Source organism: Ovis aries, chromosome 9, assembly GCF_016772045.2.
Source record: "Ovis aries strain OAR_USU_Benz2616 breed Rambouillet chromosome 9, ARS-UI_Ramb_v3.0, whole genome shotgun sequence".
Classification (NCBI taxonomy): domain Eukaryota; kingdom Metazoa; phylum Chordata; class Mammalia; order Artiodactyla; family Bovidae; genus Ovis; species Ovis aries.
Window position 1 is genome coordinate 29,252,627 of NC_056062.1, and position 24,713 is coordinate 29,277,339.

At 48.6% G+C, this 24,713-nt stretch overlaps 1 protein-coding gene and 1 non-coding gene across 3 annotated transcripts; one reads left to right on the plus strand and one right to left on the minus strand.

The window, feature by feature from the left end:
• The first annotated feature begins 3,304 nt into the window (after nt 1–3,304).
• KLHL38 (kelch like family member 38) lies at nt 3,305–15,082 on the plus strand. 2 transcript variants are annotated; one of them, XM_004011656.5, is made up of 4 exons: nt 3,305–3,488; nt 3,952–5,539; nt 12,492–12,597; nt 13,740–15,082. In XM_004011656.5, the coding sequence occupies exons 2-4, from the start codon at nt 4,112–4,114 to the stop codon at nt 14,027–14,029; spliced, it is 1,824 nt and encodes a 607-aa protein (XP_004011705.2). In that variant the 5' UTR covers nt 3,305–3,488; nt 3,952–4,111; the 3' UTR covers nt 14,030–15,082. The 2 variants fall into 2 exon arrangements, with proteins under 2 accessions (XP_004011705.2, XP_042110094.1); XM_042254160.1 differs by lacking the exon at nt 12,492–12,597.
• On the minus strand, nt 6,917–6,989 carry TRNAG-UCC (transfer RNA glycine (anticodon UCC)). Its single transcript has one exon. It is a non-coding gene; the product is annotated as a tRNA-Gly (tRNA).
• Nucleotides 15,083–24,713: the final 9,631 nt, after the last annotated feature.

Sequence of the window (24,713 nt, forward strand, 5' to 3'; positions counted from 1 at the left end):
CTCGTAGGCTTCCCCAGTGGCTCAGCAGTAAAAGAATCCACCCCCAGTGCAGGAAACGTGGGTTTGATACCTGGGTGGGGAAGATCTCCTGGAGGAGGGCATGGCAACCTATTCCAGTATTCTTGCCTAGAGAATTCCATGGCCAGAGGAGCCTGGAGGCTACAGTCCATGGGGTCCCAAAGAGTTGGACATAACTAAAGTGACTAAGCAAAAGCAGTTTTCCTCATAGGCAGGCCAACAGAAGGGGGCTTGTTTTTTCTAAAACTTTAGAATCCAAAAGATTTATTAAAGTTGGTCAGACATTGACGCTGCACACCAGGGCTCGTCTGAACACGTGACAGGGCTGGATCCCAGAAGGTCTAATTAGAGAATGTAGGGGACACTCCAGGATTCCTACCAATGGGTGGCACCACATTAGTTCACGCCCAGAAATCCCTACCTATTACCCTCACACCAAATCTTGGCTTGCCCACTGTCTGGAAGAGAAATAATACAGGAGCCTCAGCAATAAGGAGATTATTGTTTTCCTTGTGCTGACTGCAAGGCCAAAGTCGAAAGCACTAGGTCTGGAGTTGGGAAGACTTCACAGTTCAGTTCCCAGACTTGAACTTAACTCTTGCTCTGTGGTATGAAGCATTCATTTTCCTTTTCCCTTCACCATGTTATTGAATTTGATTAAAACGAGGCACATACAGGACTGCTCCAGAGCACTGTTTACGTTGTGTTCTAATGGGCATGTGCCAAGCTGTGCATGCCCGTGTTCAGTTGCTCAGTCGATTCTGAGACCCTTTGGACTGAAGCCCACCAGGCTCCTCAGTCCATGGGGTTTTTCAGGCAAGAATACTGAGTGAGTTGCCATTTCCTCTTCCAGGGGCTCTTCCCAACCCAGGGATTGAACTTGCATCTCTTGTGTCTCCTGCAATGCAGGCGGATTCTTTACTCACTGAGCCATCAGGGAAGCCTTGAACACGGCAGCCCGGCTAAACCTATATGGCAAAGAGGGGGCATGAAAGGCACCTGGCAGAACTTGCTCTGTCTCCCCAGTCTCCCCTTTGTTATGCTCAATTCAGGAACTATATATAGTTCAGCCACAGTGAGCCAGGCACTGTGCTAGACACTGCAGATGGAGAAACAATTAAGATAAGGTTCTTGCTGTCCAGACACTTCCATTCTAACAAAAGGGACACAGACAGGCAAACATAATTGCAATGAGGGTGTGAGGCATGTACTGTTGGAAGTGTGTAGAGGGCATGGAAACAGCACAGAGGAGGACTGGGTACTCAGAGGGTCAAGGAAGACTTTTGGAGATGCTGATATACAAACAAGGTTTTGAAGGATGAATAGGAGTTCAGAAGTGAAAATGGAAAGGATGGCAAAGGGAAGAGCATGTGCAAAGGCCCAGAAGCACAAATAGAAGGACCTCAGGCCCTTAAAATTTGGTTACTCATTCATATATCCCCAGCATAGCTCAGAAGTGCAAATGTGCTCACTCAGTTATGTTCCACTCTTTGCAACCCCATGGACTGTAGGCTCCTCTGTCCATAGAATTTTTCAGGCAAGAGTACTAGAACTGGTTGCCATTTCCTCTTCCAGGGAATCTTACTGATCCAGAGATCGAACCCATCTCTCGTGCATCTCCTGCATTGGCAGGCAGTTTCTTCATTGGCAGAAGTGCAAAAAGAGCCACCAGCTCTGACAGCTGCTCTCTCCAGCCCCCTGCTTCTACCTCCCAGGGTCTCTGACTGCGTTTGGCTCAGATCTTCTGCTCCTAATTCTGACCTCTAGGCACCTGTCCCCAGTGACCTGTGATGGATATGCTTTCCTGATCTTGATTTTCTAGACTTTCTGGACATTCTCGACTCTGTGATGTGCAGCTATGTGAGACAACCCACCACCACCATGCTCTGCGGTGTCCTTAAAGGCAGCCCAGCCCAGTTTCCCCAACAGGGACCAGACACCTACAAGGATCTGCAAGTTGTCTGAGGGAACCAGAGTGAAAAACATAAGTGGGACAGGAAAGTGGCAGGAGATGCTTCTGGAGGAGGGCAGGAGGCCAATCTGATTCCTGCTAAAGAGTCTGGACTTCATCCTGCAGACAGGGCGGTGGGAGCCATTGAAGGGCATGATGCTGAGGGATGGGAAGATTCTGATTTGGCTTCTTGGGGGTGACTGTGGTGGTGACAGGGTGGATGTACTGGAGGGAGAGACAAGGAGCGAGGGTTAGGAGCAACTGTTGCAATAATCCCAGCAAGACTTGAGAAGGAGAGAAAGCCAGGCTTCCCTGCCATCATTCACTGCTGGTACCCTCAATCAGGACCTCCCTGGACGGAGAGGCAAGATAGATTCAGGGTCCCTTTAACTCACCCTGGCAGCTCTACAGCCCTCCAGAATGGCTCTAATTCTTATATTTGGAGATTGCATCCTACTCCATCACCATCAGCATTCTCCTTCTCTTCTTCCTCCCCCTCCTCTTTCTTCTCCTTCCTTTCATCCTCACTCACTCACTCACTCTCTCTCTCTCTCTCTCCTGCCCACACTCTGCTCCTGGAGCAACACAGTTTCCTCCTTCCTCTAGCTCAAGCCTCTCTGATGGGAAAAATTGGAAAAATAAAACAGAAAAGCAAGCCTGAAATATTTTTTTTTTAATGAACTGAAGAACAGTCAGCAGGGCTCTGGTGAGAAGCAGGTGTGACCCACAAGAGTACTGCCCCGGCCACTTTAAAACAGAAGCCCCTGTGATAAGGAGGATCCACAATGCTTTGGTCTCCCCCAAGTCTGGAAACCCTGGGGGTGCTCCACAAATATCTAAAACAATTTTCATCACAGAGACCATCACCTTGGAGCTTGGAGGAGGAACTCACAGCCCTTCTCCAACAATCCTGCCCGCAGACAGTAGGAAATAGAGACCAACTGAGCAATGCCCTTGGGCCCCCATGTTCTGGCTTCCCTGTGACCATCTGCCACCTTAAACTCACCCAGAACTATCTTCAGTGACTTTTCCCAGGTCACAGCAACCTGTTTACAGACATCTAGAATTCCCAGGCACTTTTAGGACAAGGCATTCAGGATGTGTCCAAGTGGGCAGCAAAGTCTTGTCTAAGAGAAGTTGTTCCTCCAAATCTATTTCTGCCCATGTAAACATCTGCCAAGGAAACAAGGCATGTGGGCATGCGCTGGGCCCACAGGCCCTCGGGTTGCTGCAAAAGGCAAATGGAAAGTCACATGTCATAACAGTGGAAAGTACATACGCAACTATTCTTAGCCCTGGAATGTATACACGGTCTCTCTGCCCAGCAGTTCTTTCACAAAGCTCTAGAAAACTGTGAAAGCGCCTTCAGCATAAACAAATCCAGAATTCTCCCAGGACAAATTATTTGCCAGCTTAAGGAAAGGCCTGGTTTTATGGTTTCACTTGGAGCCAGAGGTGGAAAGTCTCCGGAGGGACCAGCCGCGGCAGGTATCGATGGTTTTCACTGCAGGAAAACGAGGTAAATAGCTCTAATGTTTAATTCTTCTGCAGGTGAACGGGTGGCCAGATGTCATCCAATAAACCCTGCCCAGGGTACCGTCGGTCTCTGCTTTCTATTTATCTCATTTTAAAAACAAAAGCCACAAGACTCCGTGAGGTCATGTTTAAAAATAAAAACAAAACATTGCAAAGATCCATTTCCATCCCTCATTTCTGTCTCGATACCAGAGGCCACGCCCCCAGCATGACATCCGTGGGGAATGACTAACACCCGGAAAGATGTTTGGATGAGTTTACTAAGTAAGAGATATGCTGAGAATCCGGAGAAAAGTTCACAGACTTATGCTTCAAATGCACAGACTGTCATTTTGCTTCAAGCTAACGTTTTAGCCCCTGTAACCACTTACCACCTTCAACTCTCCCAACTTACCACCTGCTCTCTCTCTCTTCTAAATTTTTTTTCTTTTCTTTTCTTTTTTCAGATTGTCTGCAGATGCTATTTCTCTGTTACCTCTGAGAATAATCATAACCAAATAGAGAGATTTTCGCTGAGGCCCGTACACTAGGTGGTCCCATTTTCCAGTCTTCACTAAGGCGTATTCTTGGTGGTACCCACAAAGAGCTTAGTGAATGGACAGATAGATGTGCTGTAAGTCTCGGAGCCGCCACAGCTTAACCCTCCAGGACGACCTCCTTCTTGGGACTTCTCCCCGTCTTTACAGGATGGACATGGAGTCATCAGAGGGGCTCCTCTTCAAAGACCATGACTTCTCCTCTGACTTGCTGAGGCAGCTCAACGACTTGAGGCAAAATCGGATCCTGACCGACGTAAGCATCTGCGCCGGGGCCCGGGAGGTCCCCTGCCACCGCAACGTGCTGGCCTCCAGCAGTCCCTACTTCAGGGCCATGTTCTGCAGCAACTTCCGGGAGAGCCGAGAGGCCAAGGTCCAGCTGAAAGGCATCGATGCCTCGACTCTGGAGCGAATCGTCCTGTATGTGTACACGGGTGAGGCGCACATCACTGTGGAAAGTGTCCTGCCCCTGATGGAGGCCGCATCCATGCTGCAGTACCCCAAGCTGCTCGAGGCCTGCTCCTCCTTCCTCCAGAGCCAGCTGAGCCCCAGCAACTGCCTGGGCATGACTAGACTCTCTGAAATCTTCAGCTGTGAGACCCTCCGGAAGAAAGCCAGGGAGGTGGCCCTGACATATTTCCCAGAAGTGGCCGCGTCGGCTGACCTGAAGGAGCTCTGTGCCTTGGAACTGAGAGACTACCTGGGGGACGATGGGCTGTGTGGGGAGGAGGAGAAGGTGTTCGAGGCCCTCATGGTTTGGATCAAGCATGACCTCCAGACCCGGAAGCGATACGTGCAGGAACTGTTCAAGCAGGTCAGGCTGCAGTACGTCCACCCGGCCTTCTTCCACCACTTCATCGCCAACGACGCCCTCCTCCAGTCTTCGCCCCCCTGCCAGACCATCCTGGAGACCGCCAAGAGGCAGGTGTTTTCTCTGTACAGCACCGCTAGTTCTGCGGGCCTCCAACCTCTGTGGCATGTCCCGCCAAGAAACTCTTACCAAGACTTCCTCATCCTCTTGGGTGGAAGGAAGGACAACCAGCAGACCACCAGGGATGTCCTGCTGTACGACGGACAGACTGGCCGGTGGCAGAGCCTTGCCAAACTCCCGGCCCGCCTGTACAAGGCCTCAGCCGTCTCCTTGCACCGCGGCATCTACGTGCTGGGGGGCATGGCTGTGGGGAAGAGTGTGCCCAGTGCCAAGGTCTACGTCTTCTCCCTGAAACTGAATCAGTGGAGGCCAGGGCAGCCCATGCTGGCGGCCCGCTACTCCCACAGAAGCGCTGCCCACAAGAACTTCATCTTCTCCATCGGGGGGATTGGTGAGGGGCACGAGGTCATGGGCTCCATGGAGAGATATGACAGTGTCGGCAACGTCTGGGAGAGGATGGCCAGCATGCCAGTGGGGGTCCTCCACCCTGCGGTTGCTGTGAAAGACCAGAGACTCTACCTTTTTGGGGGAGAAGACATCATGCAGAATCCTGTGCGCCTTATCCAGGTAAACAGTACTTCCCACCATACAAGTGCACACACACACACACACACACACGTATGCATACATGTATCCAGGTAAATGGTTCTTCCCACTATGTCTACACACACCTACAAACAAGCACATTCATGCACACACACATATGTACAGATGCATGCATGACACATATGCTCACACGTGTGTGCACTGCATGCACACGCATGTATACATGTGTGCATGTGCAAACACATGTGTACATACACAGATACATGAATACACACATACCTATGCACATATATGCGTATTATACATGCTTGTTAGTTGCAAGGGAAGGATAAAGGAGGAAGGGAGGGAGGAAGGAAGGAAGTTTAATTTCAGCAAGATCTTATCCATTTATGAATTCTTTTGGGTAAGGTCAATACATACAAAGGTACATCAGATACCTCTAAAGGATCTAGCTGCTACTGCTACTGCTGCTAAGTCACTTCAGTCATGTCCGACTCTGTGTGACCCCATAGACAGCAGCCCACCAGGCTCCCCCCTCCCTGGGATTCTCCAGGCAAGAACACTGGAGTGGGCTGCCATTTCCTTCTCCAATGTATGAAAGTGAAAAGTGAAAGTGAAGTCGCTCAGTCATGTCCGACTCTTGGCGACCCCATGGACTGCAGCCTACCAGGCTCCTCTGTCCATGGGATTTTCCAGGCAAGAGTACTGGAGTGGGGTACCATTGCCTTCTCCGAAGGATCTAGCTAGAATACATCAAATGTCAGATAGTGAAGTTCTACAGGGCTTCCCATGTGGCTTGGTGATAAAGAACCTGCCTGCCAGGAAGGAGACATGAGTTCAATCCCTGGATCAGAAAGATCCCCTGGAATAGGAAATGGCAACCCACTCCAGTATTTTTGCCTGGAGAATTCCATGGACTGAGAAGCCTGGTGAGCTACAGTCCACGGGGTCAAAGAGTTGAACACGACTGAGCGACTGAACAACAACAGAATAGAAATATTGCAGATGCTTCTAACCCAAATCAGTAAGGCCTTAAAAGAAGATTCCCAAGCCCTGGTCCATAGTCTGTTACCAAAAGACCAGGAGCCAGACCTCAGATCTGCTGAATCAAAATCTGAATCTCCACGTGTGGGATCCTGATATTCACTGTTATTAAAGTTTACAGGAGATTCTAAGGCACAGCCAGGTTGTGGAACCCCTGCCTTAAATGATAGGTAGATGCCAATTTCACTTACAAGTTCCCTGAGAAGTGTGATTAATAAAGATCAAAATGTCAGAATATTGGGTGTTTTCCAACTTTATGCACATTCTAATCTCTGTAGTTCACCTTTAATAAAAAGCCTCTCTTTATTTTATTTTTCTACTTTTTGGTCACGCATGTGGCATGTGGGATCTTGGTTCCCCAACTGGGAATCGAACCCAAGCCCCCTGCATTGGAAACACAGAGTCCCAACCACTGGACCATCAGGGAAGTCCCTCTCCTAAAGGTGATCAAGGAGGCCCCTGAGATCAGCTCTGTTCACTTAGAGGAATTACACTGGGTGCCCTGGGGATACGGACAGGAGCTGTAAATCCCACTTGCTCTCCAGGAGCTTAGGAGAGAACTGAGATTCAAATGCTGAATAGAGGGGTGCTCTAAAGGAGAAGGCAATGGCAATCCACTCCAGTACTCTTGCCTGGAAAATCCCATGGACGGAGGAGCCTGGTAGGCTGCAGTCCACGGGGTCACACAGAGTCAGACACAACTGAAGCGACTTAGCAGCAGTAGCAGCAGCAGCTAAGGGGTCCCCTAAACCAGTCTGGAGGGAATCTAGGAGGGTGTGAGGATGCAGAGGCCTTTGGCGAGAACTCTGTGAGGTTGGTTTAAGTGGACTTTAGCAGAGAGGCAAGAGAAGAGAGAAGGAGGTGAGGATGGAGGGTAAAAGAGGAAGAGGACACATGGTGGACACAGGACTCACGTGGACTGAGATGGGCAGGCAGCTTCTCTGAGCAGATGAAGTCTGCCATCAGGAGGAGGAGTCAGACTCTTCTACTGAGGGAGGGGTGGTGCTCCTGGGTAAGGGGATAGCTGGCAGAAGGCCCTAAAGCAGAAAGGTGTGCAGCACATCCCCTGGAGGAACCAAAAGCTTGACAAGATGGTTGTAACACAGAGGAAGGGGCAGAAAGGCTGTGCACCAAGGCGGAGCTGGGGGTGGTCAGTCCCCCTGTAATCTCCATCAGCCCCCTTCCCAGGTCATACTGAGCAACTCCCTCTACCCAGATTGCTGCCCCTGAGCCCTTCCTACAGAAATTCTAGAACATTCTGGGGGACGAGTGTTTATGTTGACGAGGCTGGTCTGGCTTTCCAGGCCTTGTCAAGGAACTGGGGTTCAATCCTGAGAGTAGCAGGGCAGGTGAAGTACCTGAATTCGCATTTTTAGAATTTCCTTTGGATGCTTCATGGGTTTCCCTGGTGGCTCAGCTGGTAAAGAATCCGCCTGCAATGTGGGAGATCTGGGTTTGATCCCTGGGTTGGGAAGATCCCCTGGAGAAGGGAAAGGCTACCAACTCCAGTATTCTGGCCTGGAGAATTCCATGGACTGTATAGTCCATGGGGTTGCAAAGAGTCGGGCATGACTGAGAGACTTTCACTTCACTTGGATGCTTCGTGGAGAAGGAACTGGAGGAGGCCTGAGAAGACAAAGGAAGGAGAACTGGCAGACCTTTCTAGAGGTCCAGGCAAGGTCCAGGATGATGGCAGCTTGGACTAAGTTGGTGCCAGTGACGACACAGAAGAGTGATCATTTCTATTCAATCCTTTCCTTGTTTTTCTCTTCCCATCACTTCTCCAGCCCATATTTCCCACTCCTCCCTGACCATCTAGGCAGACTCTAAGCCTGTTCCAGATTTCACTTGTGTACTTGAGCCTAGAGAGACATGTTCTGCGCCCCTCCAAACTCTGGCCACACCACTCAGATTTATAATAAAGTGCTTCTGTGAACAGCTAGAGCCCCTCCTATTAAAAAAAAAAACTATTTTTCAAAATTAAGTCAACAATTATGTTGATGATGTTCACATTACAAAATTGTTATCAATTATTAAGAATAAATGCAAAGCTCAAAAGACTTTATAAGCTACTTCATCCAGAAATGCACAAGACAATCAAACAAGAATCTTAAAAAGCTGAAAACCAAAACCCAAAACGCTAACATGTGAGTGATCCTTTCACCCTGCAGTCCAGAGAAGGGGAAAATGGGAAAAGTATCAGTTTGGAAGCTCTTCTTATTTACTTAGAATTTAGCTTTGTCATGGAAATTGTACTCATTCAGATATATAGTTCAGGATGAATGCTTGGGTTACCTGAAGGGGAAGGTTGGGTTTTCAGATACAGGGACAAAGACTTCTTCATCAGATGGTTTACCTGCATGCAAGCATTCTTTTAAAGGACTAAACTGCTGTGGCGGGGCCAGGGCGGGGAGCAGGGGGGCGGGGCCGGGGCGGGGAGTGGGGGCGGGGCCAGGGGCGGGGAGTGGGGGCGTTACTATGCAAATTGTGTATGTAGATAAACCTTTCTACCTGGCCTTCTTTCCGCTTCTACTGCTGGAGGGCATTAGGCAAACCCTCTACGGGAACAAAGTATCACTTCCTCCAGGGTACAAACCATCCTGTTGTCCTTGCCTCAGCCTCTCTGAGGGTATCATGAGAATTGTGAGCAAATGTTTAATCTATTTTTGAAACCATCCTCAAAACTGATAAAAAAAAGAGCAAGCCAGGAGGCAGTTACTCAAGTAAAATGCAATCAGTGTTTGCTTTCCTCCAAGGATCTCATTTTTCAGAGTGTCACCTGCATATTTGCAGATGGTTTAAAACACAAGGCTTGCCAGCCATTGTGGTTGAACCTGTCTCTAGCTGTGGCCTCTTCTTTGCTTCACCAACTTTGAGAACTGACAGAGACTTCAAGAGAGCTTCAGTCTTGAAAGCCTCCATCAAGAAGAGCCACACAGGAGAAAAAGAAACCCTCCTGCACTGTTGGGGCAGCCACTACGGAGAACAGTATGGCGGTGGCAGCGGCGGTGGTGGTTTCGTTGCCAAGTCAAGTCCAAGTCTTGCGACCCCATGGGTTACCATTTGTTTCTCCATGGGATCTTTCTGACCCAGAGATCAAACGCATATCTCCTGCACTGCAGGCAGATTCTTTACTGATGTGCCACCAAGGATTCCCATGGAGAACAGTATGGAAGTTCCCTAAAAAAACGGAAATAGTGTTATCATACAATCCTGCAATCCCACTTGTGGATATATATCTGGAGAAAATCATAATTCAGAAAGATACATGACTCCAATACTCATTGCAGCACTACTTGCAATAGTCAAGACATGGAAGCAACCCAAATGTTCATCAACAAATGAATAAACATGTACATATATACAATGGAATATTACTCAGCCATAAAAAAGAATGGAATAACGCCATTTGTGTAGCATGGATGGACCTAGAGGTTATCATACTAAGTGATGTAAGTCAGACAGAGAAAGACAATCATATAATATCACTTATATGGGGAATCTTTTAAAAAAGAGAGAGATACAAATGAACATATTTACAATACAAAAACATAGAAAACAAACTTACGGTTTACCAAAGGAGAAAGCTGGGGTGGCAGGCAAATAAATTAGGAGATTGGGATTAACATATATACACTGCTGCTGCTAAGTCACTTCAGTCGTGTCCGACTCTGTGTGACCCCATAGATGGCAGCCCACCAGGCTCCCCTGTCCCTGGGATTCTCCAGGCAAGAATACTGGAATGGGTTGCCATTTCCTTCTCCAATGCATGAGAGTGAAAAGTAAAGTGAAGTTGTTCAGTCGTGTCCGACTCTTGGCGACCCCATGGACTGTAGCCCACCAGGCTCCTCCATCCATGGGATTTTCCAGGCAAGAGTACCAACAATACCTAACACAATATTGTAAATCAGCTATACTTCGATTTTTAAAAACCTACAAAAAGGACTTCTCTGGTGGTCCAGTGACTCTGAGCTTCCACTGCAGGGGGCATGTGTTCAAGCCATGGTTGAGGAACTAAGATCCAGTATGCTTTGCATGGTGTGGCCAAAAATAAAAACAGTTATCAAATATCTTTAAACACTAAGGATTCTTTACCAGCTGAGCTACTAGGGAAGCTCCACTAAGCACCAGATATCTTTAAACACTACTAATACTGTAATAAATGCAAATTAGAGTAGTATACGATTTTTAAAATTCTTTTAAAAAGAAAAGAAAAGCCATACCTCCATGACCCCAAGCAGAGCCATGAGTGTGGTGAATAAAAGCATGGACTCTGGGTTCTTCCACTCAGTCCAGTTGTGTGACCTTGGGCATGTTACTTAACCTCTCCCAGCCTCAATGGTCTAATCTAAAAAATGGAGGGAAGTAGTGGTATCCACATCATAGGATGGTTGTGAAGATCAATTTGCTAAAATGATAAAATATAAGGTCTTTAATATTAAAAAAACAGAGACATTACTTTGCCAACAAAGGTCCATCTACTCAAGGCTATGGTTTTTCCAGTAGTCATCTATGGATGTGAGAGTTGGACCATAAAGAAAGCTGAGCACCAAAGAATTGATGTTTTGAACTGTGGTGTTGGAGAAGACTCTGGAGAGTCCCTTGGACTGCAAGGAGATTAAACCAGTCCATCCTAAAGGAAATCAGTCATGAATATTCATTGGAAGGACTAATGTTGAAGCTGAAACTCCAATAGTTTGGCCACCTGATGCAAAGAACAGACTCATTTGAAAAGACCCTGATGCTGGAAAAGATTGAGGGTAGGAGGAGAAGGGGAAGGAGATGGTTGGATGGCATCACTGACTCGATGGATATGAGTTTGGGTAAAATCCAGCAGTAGGTGATGGACAGGGAGGCCTGGCATGCTGCAGTCCAGGGGATTGCAAAGAGTCAGACAAGACTGAGCAACTGAACTGAACCGAATATGGCGGTAATTATAATTCACACAGAAAGAATTTTCTGTGAAGAATATGGGAAAGTTTTTGTTCCTGCTTTTCTTACATGAAGTCCATCCCGTGTCTCTCATGAACTAACTTACATTTGATATTTAAACTTTAAACTGAGGGATTTAATAGGAGCACATGTCTGGGAAGGCTTCCCCAGTGGCTCAGCAGTAAAGAGTCCACCTGTGATGCAGAAGACTGAGGAGACATGGGCTTGATCCCTGGGTCGGGAAGACCCCCTGGAGGAGGAAGTGGCAACCCATTCCAGTATTCTTGCCTGGAGAATCCCACGGACAGAGGAGCCTGGCGGGCTACAGACCACAGGGTCGCAAAGAGTCAGACACGACTGAAGCGACCAAGCACGCACACACACGTGTGTCTGAGAATCGTGATTTGCTGCTCTATTTGAGACCAAGGCCAAGAAATCCTGCCCCCATCTCTTTCCTCTTTCTTCCTTTTCTCATGCTTCCTTTTTTTTTTTTTTTCTCTATAATTCTAATGACTTTCAGGCATGACCTGATCAAAAGCCTTCCCCGTTTAGACCCAAATTTATTCTTGGCCCTAAGACCCTCTCAGATAGACTGGAACATGTTGAAATCTAAACATGAGCCAGAAATAAAAATGATTCAAAGATCATTGGTTTTATGCAAGTCCAAGTTGCTCCATTTCTCATTGAAAAGAAAGAAATGTTCCAAGCAAGGTAAGCAAACACATACTATCAACTCAAATGCATAACTCTCAGTCCATTCCACAGAAGCACAGTCACTGATCTCATGGACCACATAAAGACCAATTTCTGATAACAGTTTCTTCATTCTGTCATATATTTTGTTTAATGATGGTAAGATACCTATATTTTCAGAACTGGAGGAAAAATGCAAAGAAAGAGAAATCACTGCTCTTCTACCCTTTTAACTACTACTTCTACTTCTTAAAAAATATATATCACTTTAAAATGCAGTGCCGTGATTTTATTTCTCCCTCAGGTTTATCACATTTCCAGAAACACATGGTTCAAAATGGAGACGAGAATGATCAAGAATGTGTGTGCCCCTGCCGTGGTGCTTGGGGAGAGGATTGTCATCGTGGGAGGTAATTTTGAATGGAGGATCATGAGGCCAGACTTGAACCTGGCATCTTTCCTGGGTAAAAGGGTCGCTGATAGACAGGTGTTGTCCTACAAGACAGCCTTTTTAAAAGCACATAACTGAACCACTTCGCTGTACACCTGGAAGTAACACAACATTGTAAGTCAACTATACCCCTGAATATAAAATAAAAATTAGATTAAAAAAATAAGGAAATAAAATAAAAGCACTCATCCAGCTAGGGGAGTGTGGACGACTTGACAAAGCTATTTTCTCACCCAGAAGTCTCTCCCTGTCTTCATCTGTAAAAAAGGAATGAAATAATGTAATACCTATTTCACAGAGTTGTGATCATAAAATGTGCTCACCTGTCTAAACCATTTAGCACTATCCCAGATCCAGGGCAAAAACTAAAAAAAAAAAAAAAATGCTATTGTGGATAAGACTAGCTGCTAAGGGATAATTTCTCTGCAATTGCAGGATGTTACAGTTAAGAGGGCTGGTTGGGGTCGGGGGGACAGATAGACCTGGGTTCAAACCCTGACTCTACCACTAATTGTCTGTATGCTCTTAGACATGTTTTTAATCTCTTTGTGCTTATGTTTGCTGATCTGTAAAATGGAGGTCCTAAAAGTACCCACTAGATATGCCTGTTGTGGGGACCCATTTTCTGAGTTCCCAAAGCTCCTTCTTAGAATTGTTAAGGCTCTCGAATGAGCATACGTGAAAGATGAAAAAGCTAATGAAGCTGAGAGGCCCCTGGAATCTCTGTTCTCAGTTTAAGAATGGCATGTGTGCTGCCTTCACTCTGAGTTAAGATGCAGAGACTCGGGACTTTCCTGGTATCCAGTGGTTAAGACCCCACACTTTCACTGCAGAGGGCACAAGCTCAATCCCTGGTTGGGGAACTAAGATCTCACATACCACGCAGCATGACTAAAAAGAAAATTTAAAAAAAAAAAGATGCAGAGACTCAAGTCAGATAGATCCAGGTCCAGACCCCAGCTTAATGAAATATTCCACGCTTTAGTTCAAAGTACAGCCTCAGTGTTAGGTGACGGCGGAGATCAGACAGATCCCTGGACCACCCACCTCCAGTCCCAACTAAGCATCGCTGACCTTCTCGATATGCCATTCGGTTTTCAGGTTACACGAGGAGGATCCTTGCTTATGACCCTCAGTCCAACAAATTTGTCAAATGCGCGGACATGAAAGACCGGAGGATGCACCATGGGGCCACGGTGATGGGAAATAAGCTCTACGTGACGGGCGGGCGGCGGCTGACTACGGACTGTAGCATCGAGGACTCGGCCTCCTTCGACTGCTATGACCCCGAGACGGACACCTGGACGTCCCAGGGCCAGCTGCCTCACAAGCTCTTTGACCACGCCTGCCTCACCCTCCAGTGCATCCCCCACCACTCCACCGTCCCCTGAGTTCCGTGAGAAACTGAGAAGTCATCTGTCCTAGTCAAGATGCTCTGGTTGCAAGAGCCAGAGCCCAGCTCCAGAAAGCTTAACCCTAGAAGGGTGCAGGGGGAGCTGACAGGAGGGAAAGTTCCAGAGCCTGGAGGCCTGGGACCAAGCACAATGCTGGCAGAACTCCATCTTTCACTCTATCTCTATCTCTGTGTCTATTCTCGCGCTCTCTCTCTCTCTCTCTGTCTCTCTCTGCCTCCCTCCTTCTCTACCTCATCTGTAGGCTTCTTTATACACCCAGTGTGGGAACAATAGCAATTGATAAATCCAGACCCACACTCTCTAGCTTCAGAAAAGAACTTTACCATTATCCATATAATAACTGCTCCCCCAGAACGATGATGATCGGCCCTTTCTGAATTCCAAGCCTCCCTCTTGAGCCAGTCGCCATTTCCAGTGACTGTGTTACTATAGTTGGCTTGTCCTGGATTGTGTCTCTACAGGCCAAGGTGGGCTTAACAGTTGCTGCTGACAACCTATCTAAACTGCACATAATGGATAGAAGTAGTTTCCCAGTGCAAGAAATAAACGCTGAGCTCACAAGACCACATCTTTCCACAACATCCTGGAAATTCAGAATGAGAGGGCAAAGACACCCAGCAGGGTCCCTGGAAGTCCTTCTTCCAGGGGGCCTCAGGAACAACAGGCCTTGACTGTGTTTCTCTGTGGGCTTCCCAGGTGGTTCAGAGGTAAAGCATCCACCTGCCAATGCAGGACACGTGGGTTCGATCCCTGGGTGGGGAAGATCCCCTGGAGGAGAAAATGGCAACCCACTCCAGTATTCTTGCCTGGAGAATCCCATGGACAGAGGAGCCTGGCGTGCTATAGTCCATGGGGTCACAAAGAGTCAGACACAACTGAAGTGACTAAGCACATCCACACACTATTTCTCTGCATTCTAGGATGTAGTGCATCGGAATGCCAGAAGAGTATATGAAACTTGGTATCTAGTATTTGCTGAACTATCTGCACCACCACACACACAAAAATAAATAGTGTTTCTGCTGCCAAGTGATGTTTTTCTCTGGCCTCTGGGGAGCTATAAACCTGCAGAATTTATCAAAATTTTCATTTTGATAAATGTTATAAGAATTGCTGTCCTAAGGAAAGCCAACAAATTCCTTCAGAGTTTACCGCAAGCGTGGCCCTTCCAATGCCAGGGCTGGCCATTTCTCTATGGCCCTCTTTATCTCAAAGTGTCTCCACGCTGGCTCAGTACCACATGTGGGAATTAGCTGAAGCTGCTGGCACATTACAATCACCTGGGAAGAAGTCTGAAAATGGGGCCAAGCCTCACTGAGGATGCACAGATGGGGATTCTCAGAGGCAGGGTCAGAGCTCTGGTTTTTTTTGTTTTCGGTTGTTGTTTTCTTCGGCCTCACTATGTGGCTTGCAGGATCTTAGTTCCCCAACCAGAGACTGAACCCTTACCCACCTCGGCAGTGAAAGTGTGGAGTCCTAACCACTAGACCACCAGGGAAGTCCCCAGAGCGCTGTACTTTTGAAAAGCGTCCTGGATGACTGTAATGTACGTGCACTGAGGTCCAGAAGCACCACCCTACTCAGTCGCGGGCACTGAAGACCTGCACGTGCTGGTCCCAGTCCCATCCTGTCCTGCCAGCCCCACCCCAGCCCAGTGGCGGAAGTCCTGTCACCGCCAAGGGAAGTGTCCAGAATGGGTCTTGCTGCCCTGAGCCAGCATGCCGGTGCCCCCCAGCTGAAGCCTTTCTCCCCACCCGGCTCTCCGGGTCCATGGTCCGGACTTTTCATTTCCTCCCAGTGTGTAGTTTTTGCACTCCTTCTCCTGCTCTGCCCTGCTCCCCAGACCACTTTGCTGTTGGCCAGACGGTCAGCACCTGAGCTCTTGGCTGGCCTTACTCCAGCTTTTTCTCTTTGAACCTCTCTGAGTAGGCTCTGTCTCACCTCTCCCCTGACCCTGTACCGATGAAGGCGACCAGTGACTCCATAAGCCCACACAGGCAGCCCACTTTCCCTTCATGTCTGACTTGGCTGTTCAGCAGCATATGACACAGCAGACCCTCCCTCCATCTTGAAATACCTTCCTCTCTCAGCCTTCGGAACAACCCTTCTCTTCCTTCTCCCTGCTGTTCGCTCTTGTCTCCTTGTTTTCCTGGAGACTACGCGGTGCTTTGCCAACCTCAGTGCTTAGCCCTGAGAACTTTTCTGGATCTACTCTCACTCCCTGGATAAAGAGCCTGCCTGCCAATGCAGGAGACATAAGAGACGTGGGCTTGATTCCTGGGTCAGGAAGATCCCCTGGAGGAGGAAATGGCAACCCACTCCAGTATTCTTGCCTGGAGAATCCCATGGACAGAGGAGCTTGGCGGGCTACAGTCCATGGGCTCACAAAGAGTCAGACACGACTGAAGCAACTTAGCACATCACTCCCTGGGTGCACCAGCTCACCCAGGGCCTGGCCGTCCACACTGCCCCACTACTGCTGACTGGCAGCTTTCTCTGTCTCTAGACCCCATTGCCTGCCCTGCATCTCCATGTCGATATTAAGGACAGGCTTCAAACTAAACATGTTCAAGATCACCCTTTTCTCTCCAAGACGACCCCTCCATGGACTTCTCCATCCTTGGAGAGAACAATACCCTCTCCCAGTTTCTCGGGCCCAAAGCCTCAGACACTCCTCTTGGCTCTTTCTCTCACACCTCCTTCTGTTTGTTCCAAGACTATCCAGAGACCGACGCGCCTCACCACCCACAGCTCTGCCTCTGGTCCTGGCCATCACCTTGATTCCAGCTAAACCATCACCACCATTTCCTCACCGGCCTCTCTGCTTCCACTTTGCCCCTGAACCTCTTCTCAACACAGCAGCCTGAGTGCCCTTCAGTTCAGTTCAGTTCAGTTCAGTCGCTCAGTCACGTCCGACTCTTTGCGACCTCATGGACTGCAGCACACCAGGCTTCCCTGCCCGTCGCCAACTCCCAGAGTTTACTCACTCATGTCCATTGAGTCGGTGATGCCATCCACCCATCTCATCCTCCGTCATTCCCTTCTCCTCCTGCCTACCATGTACCTGGAGTGACCTTTGGTACACACAAAAGTGAGACAGAATCGATCATTCCACTGTTCCCTCCAGAGCCTTCCCAGCTGTCTCAGGTCACCTGCAGGGACCTGCAATCTCGCTCCCCCACCAGCCCTGGACACCTCTCTGCTCTCGTCTCCTGATCTCACCTCCCAATACGTCCCCCATTTCTTGTTCAGCCTCAGCCTCCAGCTCATACATTTCCAGCAATTCTCCACTTTCTGTTTCCAAGCTTGCTGTGCCCTCCACCAGAAAATGCTTGCCCAGTTCATAACCATGTGCTTTGCACCCTGGACTCTCTGCTGATGCCTCCATCTGATCCATCCTCATCTGGTCCTGTCGCCAGATGACAAACCTGAAATAGACCTCCAATACCTCCAGCCCCTTCTGTCTCCATCACTGCTTCTCTGAGTGCAGCCATCCCCCCGCCTCCTACCAGTCTCCTAATTGACTCACTGCTTCCATTCCTGTCCCTCTGATCATTCCTCAAATAACAGGCAGAGTATTCTTTTAAAAATTCAGTTCTGATCATGTTACCTTCCTGTTCAAAATGACGTTAAGTCTTCCAGAGATCTTTGCAAGAATCTAGCTGTTATCTGGCTTCCAGGGCTTCTCTGACCCAGCCCCTGCCTTTCTCTCTGACTTCTTTTGCTTCCCCTGCTCCCTACAGTCATCTCTGCTTCAGTCATCCTTTCTTAGTCCCCCTCCTCTCTCTTGCCACAGGGCCTTTACACTTGTTCTTGCCCCTGCTTAATACACACCACCTCCCTCACCTCTTCACCTAATGTAATTTCAATTTATACTTGACACTCCAGATTTAAAAGTCATTGTATTGAGGAAGTCTTCCATGCCCCCCACCACTCCGGCCTGGGCCAACTCTCCTATTAAATGACCCCCTTGTCTCTGATATGACCCCTCTGAAGCCCTCATCCTATCTGTAATAATTCAGTCATCATCTTCCCCTCTATAGTCTTACATTTGTTCCATTTTCCTCTGCATTCCCAGAGCCAGGGCTGGCTGGGCTCAGTGTCAGCCACAAGGATTGCAGATCCTTGATAAACATGATGAGTGGATGAAAGAATTAGTAAGTGGACCCAGAGGCTGAATCAACATCATCTCTGGGATTTCCATCTCAAACTCAGAGCTAAGTATGCATAGGCACTGCTTTAAGCTCCCCCAGGCCCTCTGCTAAGAGAACACTCTGTCCTTCCCGCTTTCCTTCTCCTTTCCCCTCCTAAACCAAGTTTGGTGACTCTGGGTGGCACAGCCTACCTCAGTCAAGCCTGCAGGATTTGTCCAGAGGGCCCTATTTGCCTGGAATTAGAAGGAGGCGTCTTGCCATCTATAAACTCCTTCTGTGGCCTCCAACAATCCTTCTGTCAGAGACTTGCTAATGCTTTGACTTTCTTTTCCCTTCGTCTCTATCCAATATTTAATAAGCTGCCAGAGTCTGTGGCTACTCAGAGCTGTCTAAGTCTCCCTGGGGCACAAAACTATGTAAATTGCCTGCTGGGATTTATAAAGAAAGATGTCCCAGAGCCAAACCCATTAGGACACACATCGCAGGCCAGCTCCGTGCGTCAGATCAGATGCCTCTGTGACAGGTGCATGCCACACACCTGGGCCTCCCGAGGTCAATCCCCACATCTGAACTGGGCTGCAAAATGACCCTCAGCACCCGAGGAATCCTTTCCAATCTGCTGACGATAAACTCAGACCAACACGAAAGAGAGAGAAGGTTTTGGCACAAAGTGTCCTCAGTCTTGCTGGTTGAGGAGAGAGTCACGGTCCAGAGCTGAGGTCAGAATATATTTAGCCAGGAGCAGTGAAACATTTTAAGTGGAAAAATGTCAACTAGGCTGACTAATCATCTCAACAGGCAACAAGGGAAGAGGGGGAAATGAAGCAGTGTGAGGAGTAAGCAAGAAAACATCAACAAGAACATCAAACACCCTGTCCCAGCACACCAGGGAGCAGGAGGGGGACTAGCAGAGAAAACAGCACCGGAGGAAAGAAACTGCAGCGGGGGAGCGGTAAGCAGGGCACAGGAGGGGCTGCCAGCTTCTGCACTGAGACACGCCCCCTCCTCCCCCCGCCGCAGCCCTGACTCCCAGCAGGCATCTTGTTAAGAAGGCCTGCTGTGCTGAGACCACCATCAGGCCCCACGCTGACCAGGAAATGACCAGCAGACACTACAAGAGCAGTCCCCTGGCAGAGCTACATGGCCCCAGTGAGAGACAGTTGCTGGCATCCTGGCCCCACCCCATGCAGACCCTTTCTGACTCTCGTCCCCATGAGCAGTGGTGACTCAGAAGGTGAACCCCGCCCTGGAGGGTCCAGTCTCCCCTCCAGATGGTCTCCCCCTCATAATCCTGCTTCATCCTCTTTTATATCCTGTCTGATGAGGGTTTCCCAGATGGCTCAGTAATAAAGAATCTGCTTGCCTGTGCAGGAGACGCAAGAGACGTGGGTTCGATCCCCAGGTGAGAGGGATCCTTGGAGGAGGAAATGGCAACCCACCCCAGTATTCCTCCTGTCTGGAAAATTCCATGGACAGAGGAGCCTGGCGGGCTACAGTCCATGGGGTCACACAGAGTCTGACATGACGGTGTGACTGAGCGTGAGCACATGCTCTGTCTGATGAAGGAGAGCAAGCCCCAGATAGCCACGTTTTAAAAACCAAGTACCCCTGCCGCCTATAATAAAACTCTGTAACACCCTGACAAGGACGATAACTGGCTTAACTCAAACGTGTTCTCAGTACGTCTGACACCACCCTCTCCACACAGCTCCAACACACCCCCGTGCCTTTCCACAGGCTACTTCTTCTGCTCCAACGCCTCCCCCAGCCCTACCTACTGAACTCTTACTCAGCCTTCACCTCCTCCATGGAACCCTTTCCAACTTTTCTACCTACTTTCCCCTCTCCCTCCCTCCCTTTATTCCAGCTCTTTTCATACCATAGCACCATAGAGACCTGGAATGAAGCCAGAAGAGGTGCTCTTTGTGGAGGCAAAGACAGAGACTCAGTGCCCTATAAACCCCTGGGCCAAGTTCAATCGCTGCTTGGCACACAGATGATGCTGAGGTGCTTATGGAATGAATGAGCGCCTGCACAAACGAACAGGCCCTAAACACCACTGGGGTGTTCTTGCTGCTGTAGGTGAGAACTAGGGCTTAATTATCAGATGCATTGGTGCTTTTAAGTCAGGAAAGAACCCCGATGGTGCTTAAGTTTTAAAAATTGTTATTGCAGACCGACCTGAGAACAATGAAAAACACAGACTAGAGCAGTATGAAATATGATGGGGAAGAAAAGGACGTTGATTTTAACCATGGGAACACTATTCAAAATGACACAGCTGACAGCCATCAGGAGATCCAGGTCCCCAGAACTCCACATGCCCACCCGGATCAGTTTTCAGAAAATCTTCCCCTTCCCCTCACCCAATCCAGTCATCTGGACTTGGACGGCACTGAGTCCTTCCCCAGCCTCAGGGACCCCAACGACCTTCCCTTGCCCACAATTGTTTATTTGTGGAAGCAGGCACAGAAATGTGGGAGCGGGAGAGACCTGGGCCTGGATTCAGGGTCTGTCACTCCCTGGCAGTGCAACATCTAGCAGGTTACTTCACTTCTCTGAGCCTCAGTTTCCACATCTGGAAAATGGGTGGACTTTTACCTACCTGAGGGATTGTCTGGAGAACGACAAGACAGATGATGGCCATTAACAGACACAGTACAGTGTCTGACATTGAGTGGACAATGGACACAGCCAAGGTCCCTTCTCTTCCTCTGTATTAGGTATTTCTCTCTGTCTTCTTCACTGGCCAGTCTGCACATCCCCCATGAAAAACTTCACTCAGTACCCACTTGAACCAAGGAGAAGCAACTGACACAGATAACACTTAGCAGCCCCTCCCCTCTGGCTGCCACAGTTTCTCACACCTGAAACCCCATTTCCTGCCTCTTGCTCACTGATCCTCCTTTGAGAGCACTGCTCTCTTCTTCCTTCATTCACTTATAAGCTGTTATGCATTCAGCAAGTACTGAGCAGAAGCCCCTACATGCAGGCACAGTGGTAAGGAGGTGAATGAGGCTCCTGCTCTCACTGACCAATGGCGTTTTCCCAACTACATGTGCTCCAACCTGGGAGAAGAGTGTGGGAATGAGGGCAAGGCTCTGACACCTCCTTCAGGACTCAGCTCAGACACTGTGTTGGCTCCCAGGGGTTCCCAAGGCTGCCATAACAAACTCTACCAACTCAGCAGGTTCTAACAACAGAAATTTGTTCTCCCACGTTCTGGAAGCTGGAAATCCAAAATCAAGGTATCGGCAGGGCTGGGCTCCCTCTGAAGGCTCTAAGGAAGAATCTTGCCTCATCTCTTCCAGCTTCTAGGGGCTCCTGGAAAACACTGCCATTCCTTGGCCGGTAGCTGCATTGCTCCAATCTCTGCCTCCATCATCACACAACCTTCTCTGCATGTCCTCCTCTGTCTCTTATAGGACTTGGGGCTTATCCTAACTCATATGATCGCATCTTGATCCTTAACTTATTACTTCTGCAAAGACCCTACTTCCAACCAAGGTCACATTCTGAGATTCCAGGTTGTCATGAATTTGGGGAGGAGGTATTATCTATCCCACATAGACAACATCTCTCCCCAGAAGGCATCTTGATGACCTGCACCATCCTCGGTCCCAGGCTGGGCCACCACGACAGACACCTCCTCATCTTCCCTTTTCATCAGGGGCATCTCATGGATGGGGACCACGTCACAGAAGGTATTCAGTAAATGTGTATTGAACTGAACTAAACCATTTCACTGGAGAAGGAAATGGCAACGCACTCCAGTATTCTTGCCTGGAGAATCCCATGGACAGAGGAGCCTGGTGGGCCACAGTCCATGGGGTCAAAGAGTTGGACACAACTGAGTGACTAAATCACTACCAAACCACTTCATAGGGACTAGCAACTCTTTAATGGACTCCACGGTCAATGTATACCAGATATAGCTTTTGAGCAGCTTCCCAAAATCCCAAGGTGGGCAATGTTTGCCAAATCCCTATCAAGGAGGAGTTAGGGTCTGGGAAGAGAAGCCCAGGATCAGGCACGAGAAATGATCTAAGAGAACTCATGTGCTAGCACAATGTCACCACCACGCCCTATTCTCCGTCTAGCCAACATAAGCCTTTGGGATGACATCCTGAAAGGCTGCACGTTAACACAGAAGCCAATGTTGAGGGGGCTGGAGGGAAGGATCTGGTTTCTGAAATGTCAGCTCTCACGCAGTCTTATAGGAATTCTAGTCTCCCATTCAAACACCACGTCATTTTCTTCATGCAGGGAGTTTGGGTTTTGCTTTCCCTAAAGATATCCACGAGTCTCTTTTCTTCTTCATTTTACTTGTTTGATTTAACTAGGATTCCAGGGCCTGTGGTCCAGAAATCCCTAGTGATGCTCCCAGAACAAGTTGATGGTCCAGAAAATGGTGATTTGAGGACAGAGATTCAAGAATCCCAAGTGTTTATAAGTTAGGGGGATGCAAGCACAAGAGCCTGGTCCTATTCAACACTGGAGGCTGTTTCTGCATTTTCCCCAAAAGACCCTCTGGCTCTCCTTACATTCAGAGACCAGAGGCCACCCCAGGGCAACTGCAAAATCAAAACCCTCTGAGACAGCCTGGAAGTGAGGCAACGTGCAGACACCTAAGATAAGACTGAGGAGAAAATAGTAGAATTCCTTAGCGGAGCTTCTGAGACACTTATCTTTTGTGAAGTGTTGGAGAAGAAAACAGAATTAATCCCCACTTTGGCTATAGATGTGTTTGACTTAACTTATCTGCATGGCAAAAGTAAGAATGCTAGTGGGTTTGAGAGGGCCCAGATAATTCTCCACTTGAGACTGAGACCACCAGGGGCTGTGCACACAGGTATAACAATTGCTTTTTACTTGATAAGTTGTGTCCAGCTCTTTTGAGATACCACAGACTGTAGCCTGCCAGGCTTCTCTGTCCATGGGATTATCTAGGGAAGAATACTGGAGTGGGTTACCATTTCCTTCTCCAGGGGATCTTCCCAGACCAGGGATCGAACCCACATCTCCTGCATTAGCAGGCAGATTCTTTACCTGTTGAGCCATCAGGGAAGCCAGTATAACAATTAGCCTTCAGAAAATGTTTGCTGAGTGAAGTAATCCATGAATGACAATGACTAACATTTACTGTTCCCTTACTAAGCACCATACCCTATTACCTGGCTCAGGTATCATAAGACTCTTCCAGATTCTCCTCAGCACCTTCCTGAAACCCTATATCAAATACCTTCTGGAATTTCCCTAGCAGTCCAGTGGTTAAGACTCTGTACTTTGAATGCAGGGGATAAGGGTTCAATCCCTGGTCAGGGAACTAAGATCCTGAATGCTGTAAAGCCAAAAAAAGAAAAAAAATCAACTGTCTAAAATGAAATACGGCCTCCACCCCACCCACTGCATTATTCTTTCTCACCCCTTTGTCTTTCTTTCATACCTTTAATCATAACTATTTATTATTTAATTTGCTTTCCTGACTTTATTTAGCTGATGCCCTCACCCAAATGGAAGTCCCATGAGGACGGAGAACAGGGTTGCCTTGGCCATATCTGTCTCCTTGGTTCCTGACACAGAGAAGGTAACCAACGCAGGTTTGCTCAGCAAATGAATGCTCAGCCCTTCCAGGGGAGGGCTGCAGGGAGACCACTCTGCAGGCAGCCAGGGGAAGGATGGAGGAATCCAGAGAGTTTAGATGCGCTGCTATTCCTATCCCACAGTGAGCTACAGCTGTTCATAGAACAGCAAGGACCTAGGAAACAAGGAGACAGAGTCCACAGGGAGCTGGACACTAACTGATGCACAAAGGGGAGGAGGTGGGGAGCAAAGAAGAGAGAGAGCACGCAGTTGCTAGCTTGACGGACTCTCAGGATGACTGTGCCATAAGCAGAGAAGTGCAGGACAAAGGCACAGGGAGGTTCGCCTTGGGACCGCTAGCCAGGAGGTGAGAGCCCAGAGACAGGAACTGAGGCCTCCTATGTGCAGAGCGGTGTCCCCCGTACCCCGGGGTTGGCACAGCCCCATGGATCTGTAATCTTGCCTACAGTCTGTCTGTCTGGGGCTTCCCAGGTGGTGCAGTGGTAAAGAATCTGCCTGGAAATATAGGAGATGAAAGAGATGCGAGCTCGATCCTGGGTTCGGAAGATCCCTTGTAGAAGGAATTGGCAACCCACTCCAGTATTCTTGTCTGGAGAATCCCATGGACAGAGGAGCCTGGTGGACTACAGTCCAGGGGATCACAAAGAGTCGGACACTACTGAAGTGACTGAGGACATAGTCTATCTCCCCCACTAGATCTTAGGGACCCTTCTCAAAACCCCCTTTTGAGACTTTCCAGTCACCACTGAAAACATCTCTAACAGTGGTTTGCGTGGTGACCTTTCGCGTCTGCAGAGGAGGCTATATGGCAGTTTCTGAGTGGACGAGAGCACAGATGGAGCCAAAGTGCCTGGCTGTGTGACCCTGAGAAAATTAACCAACCTCTCTGTTTCTCAGTTTCC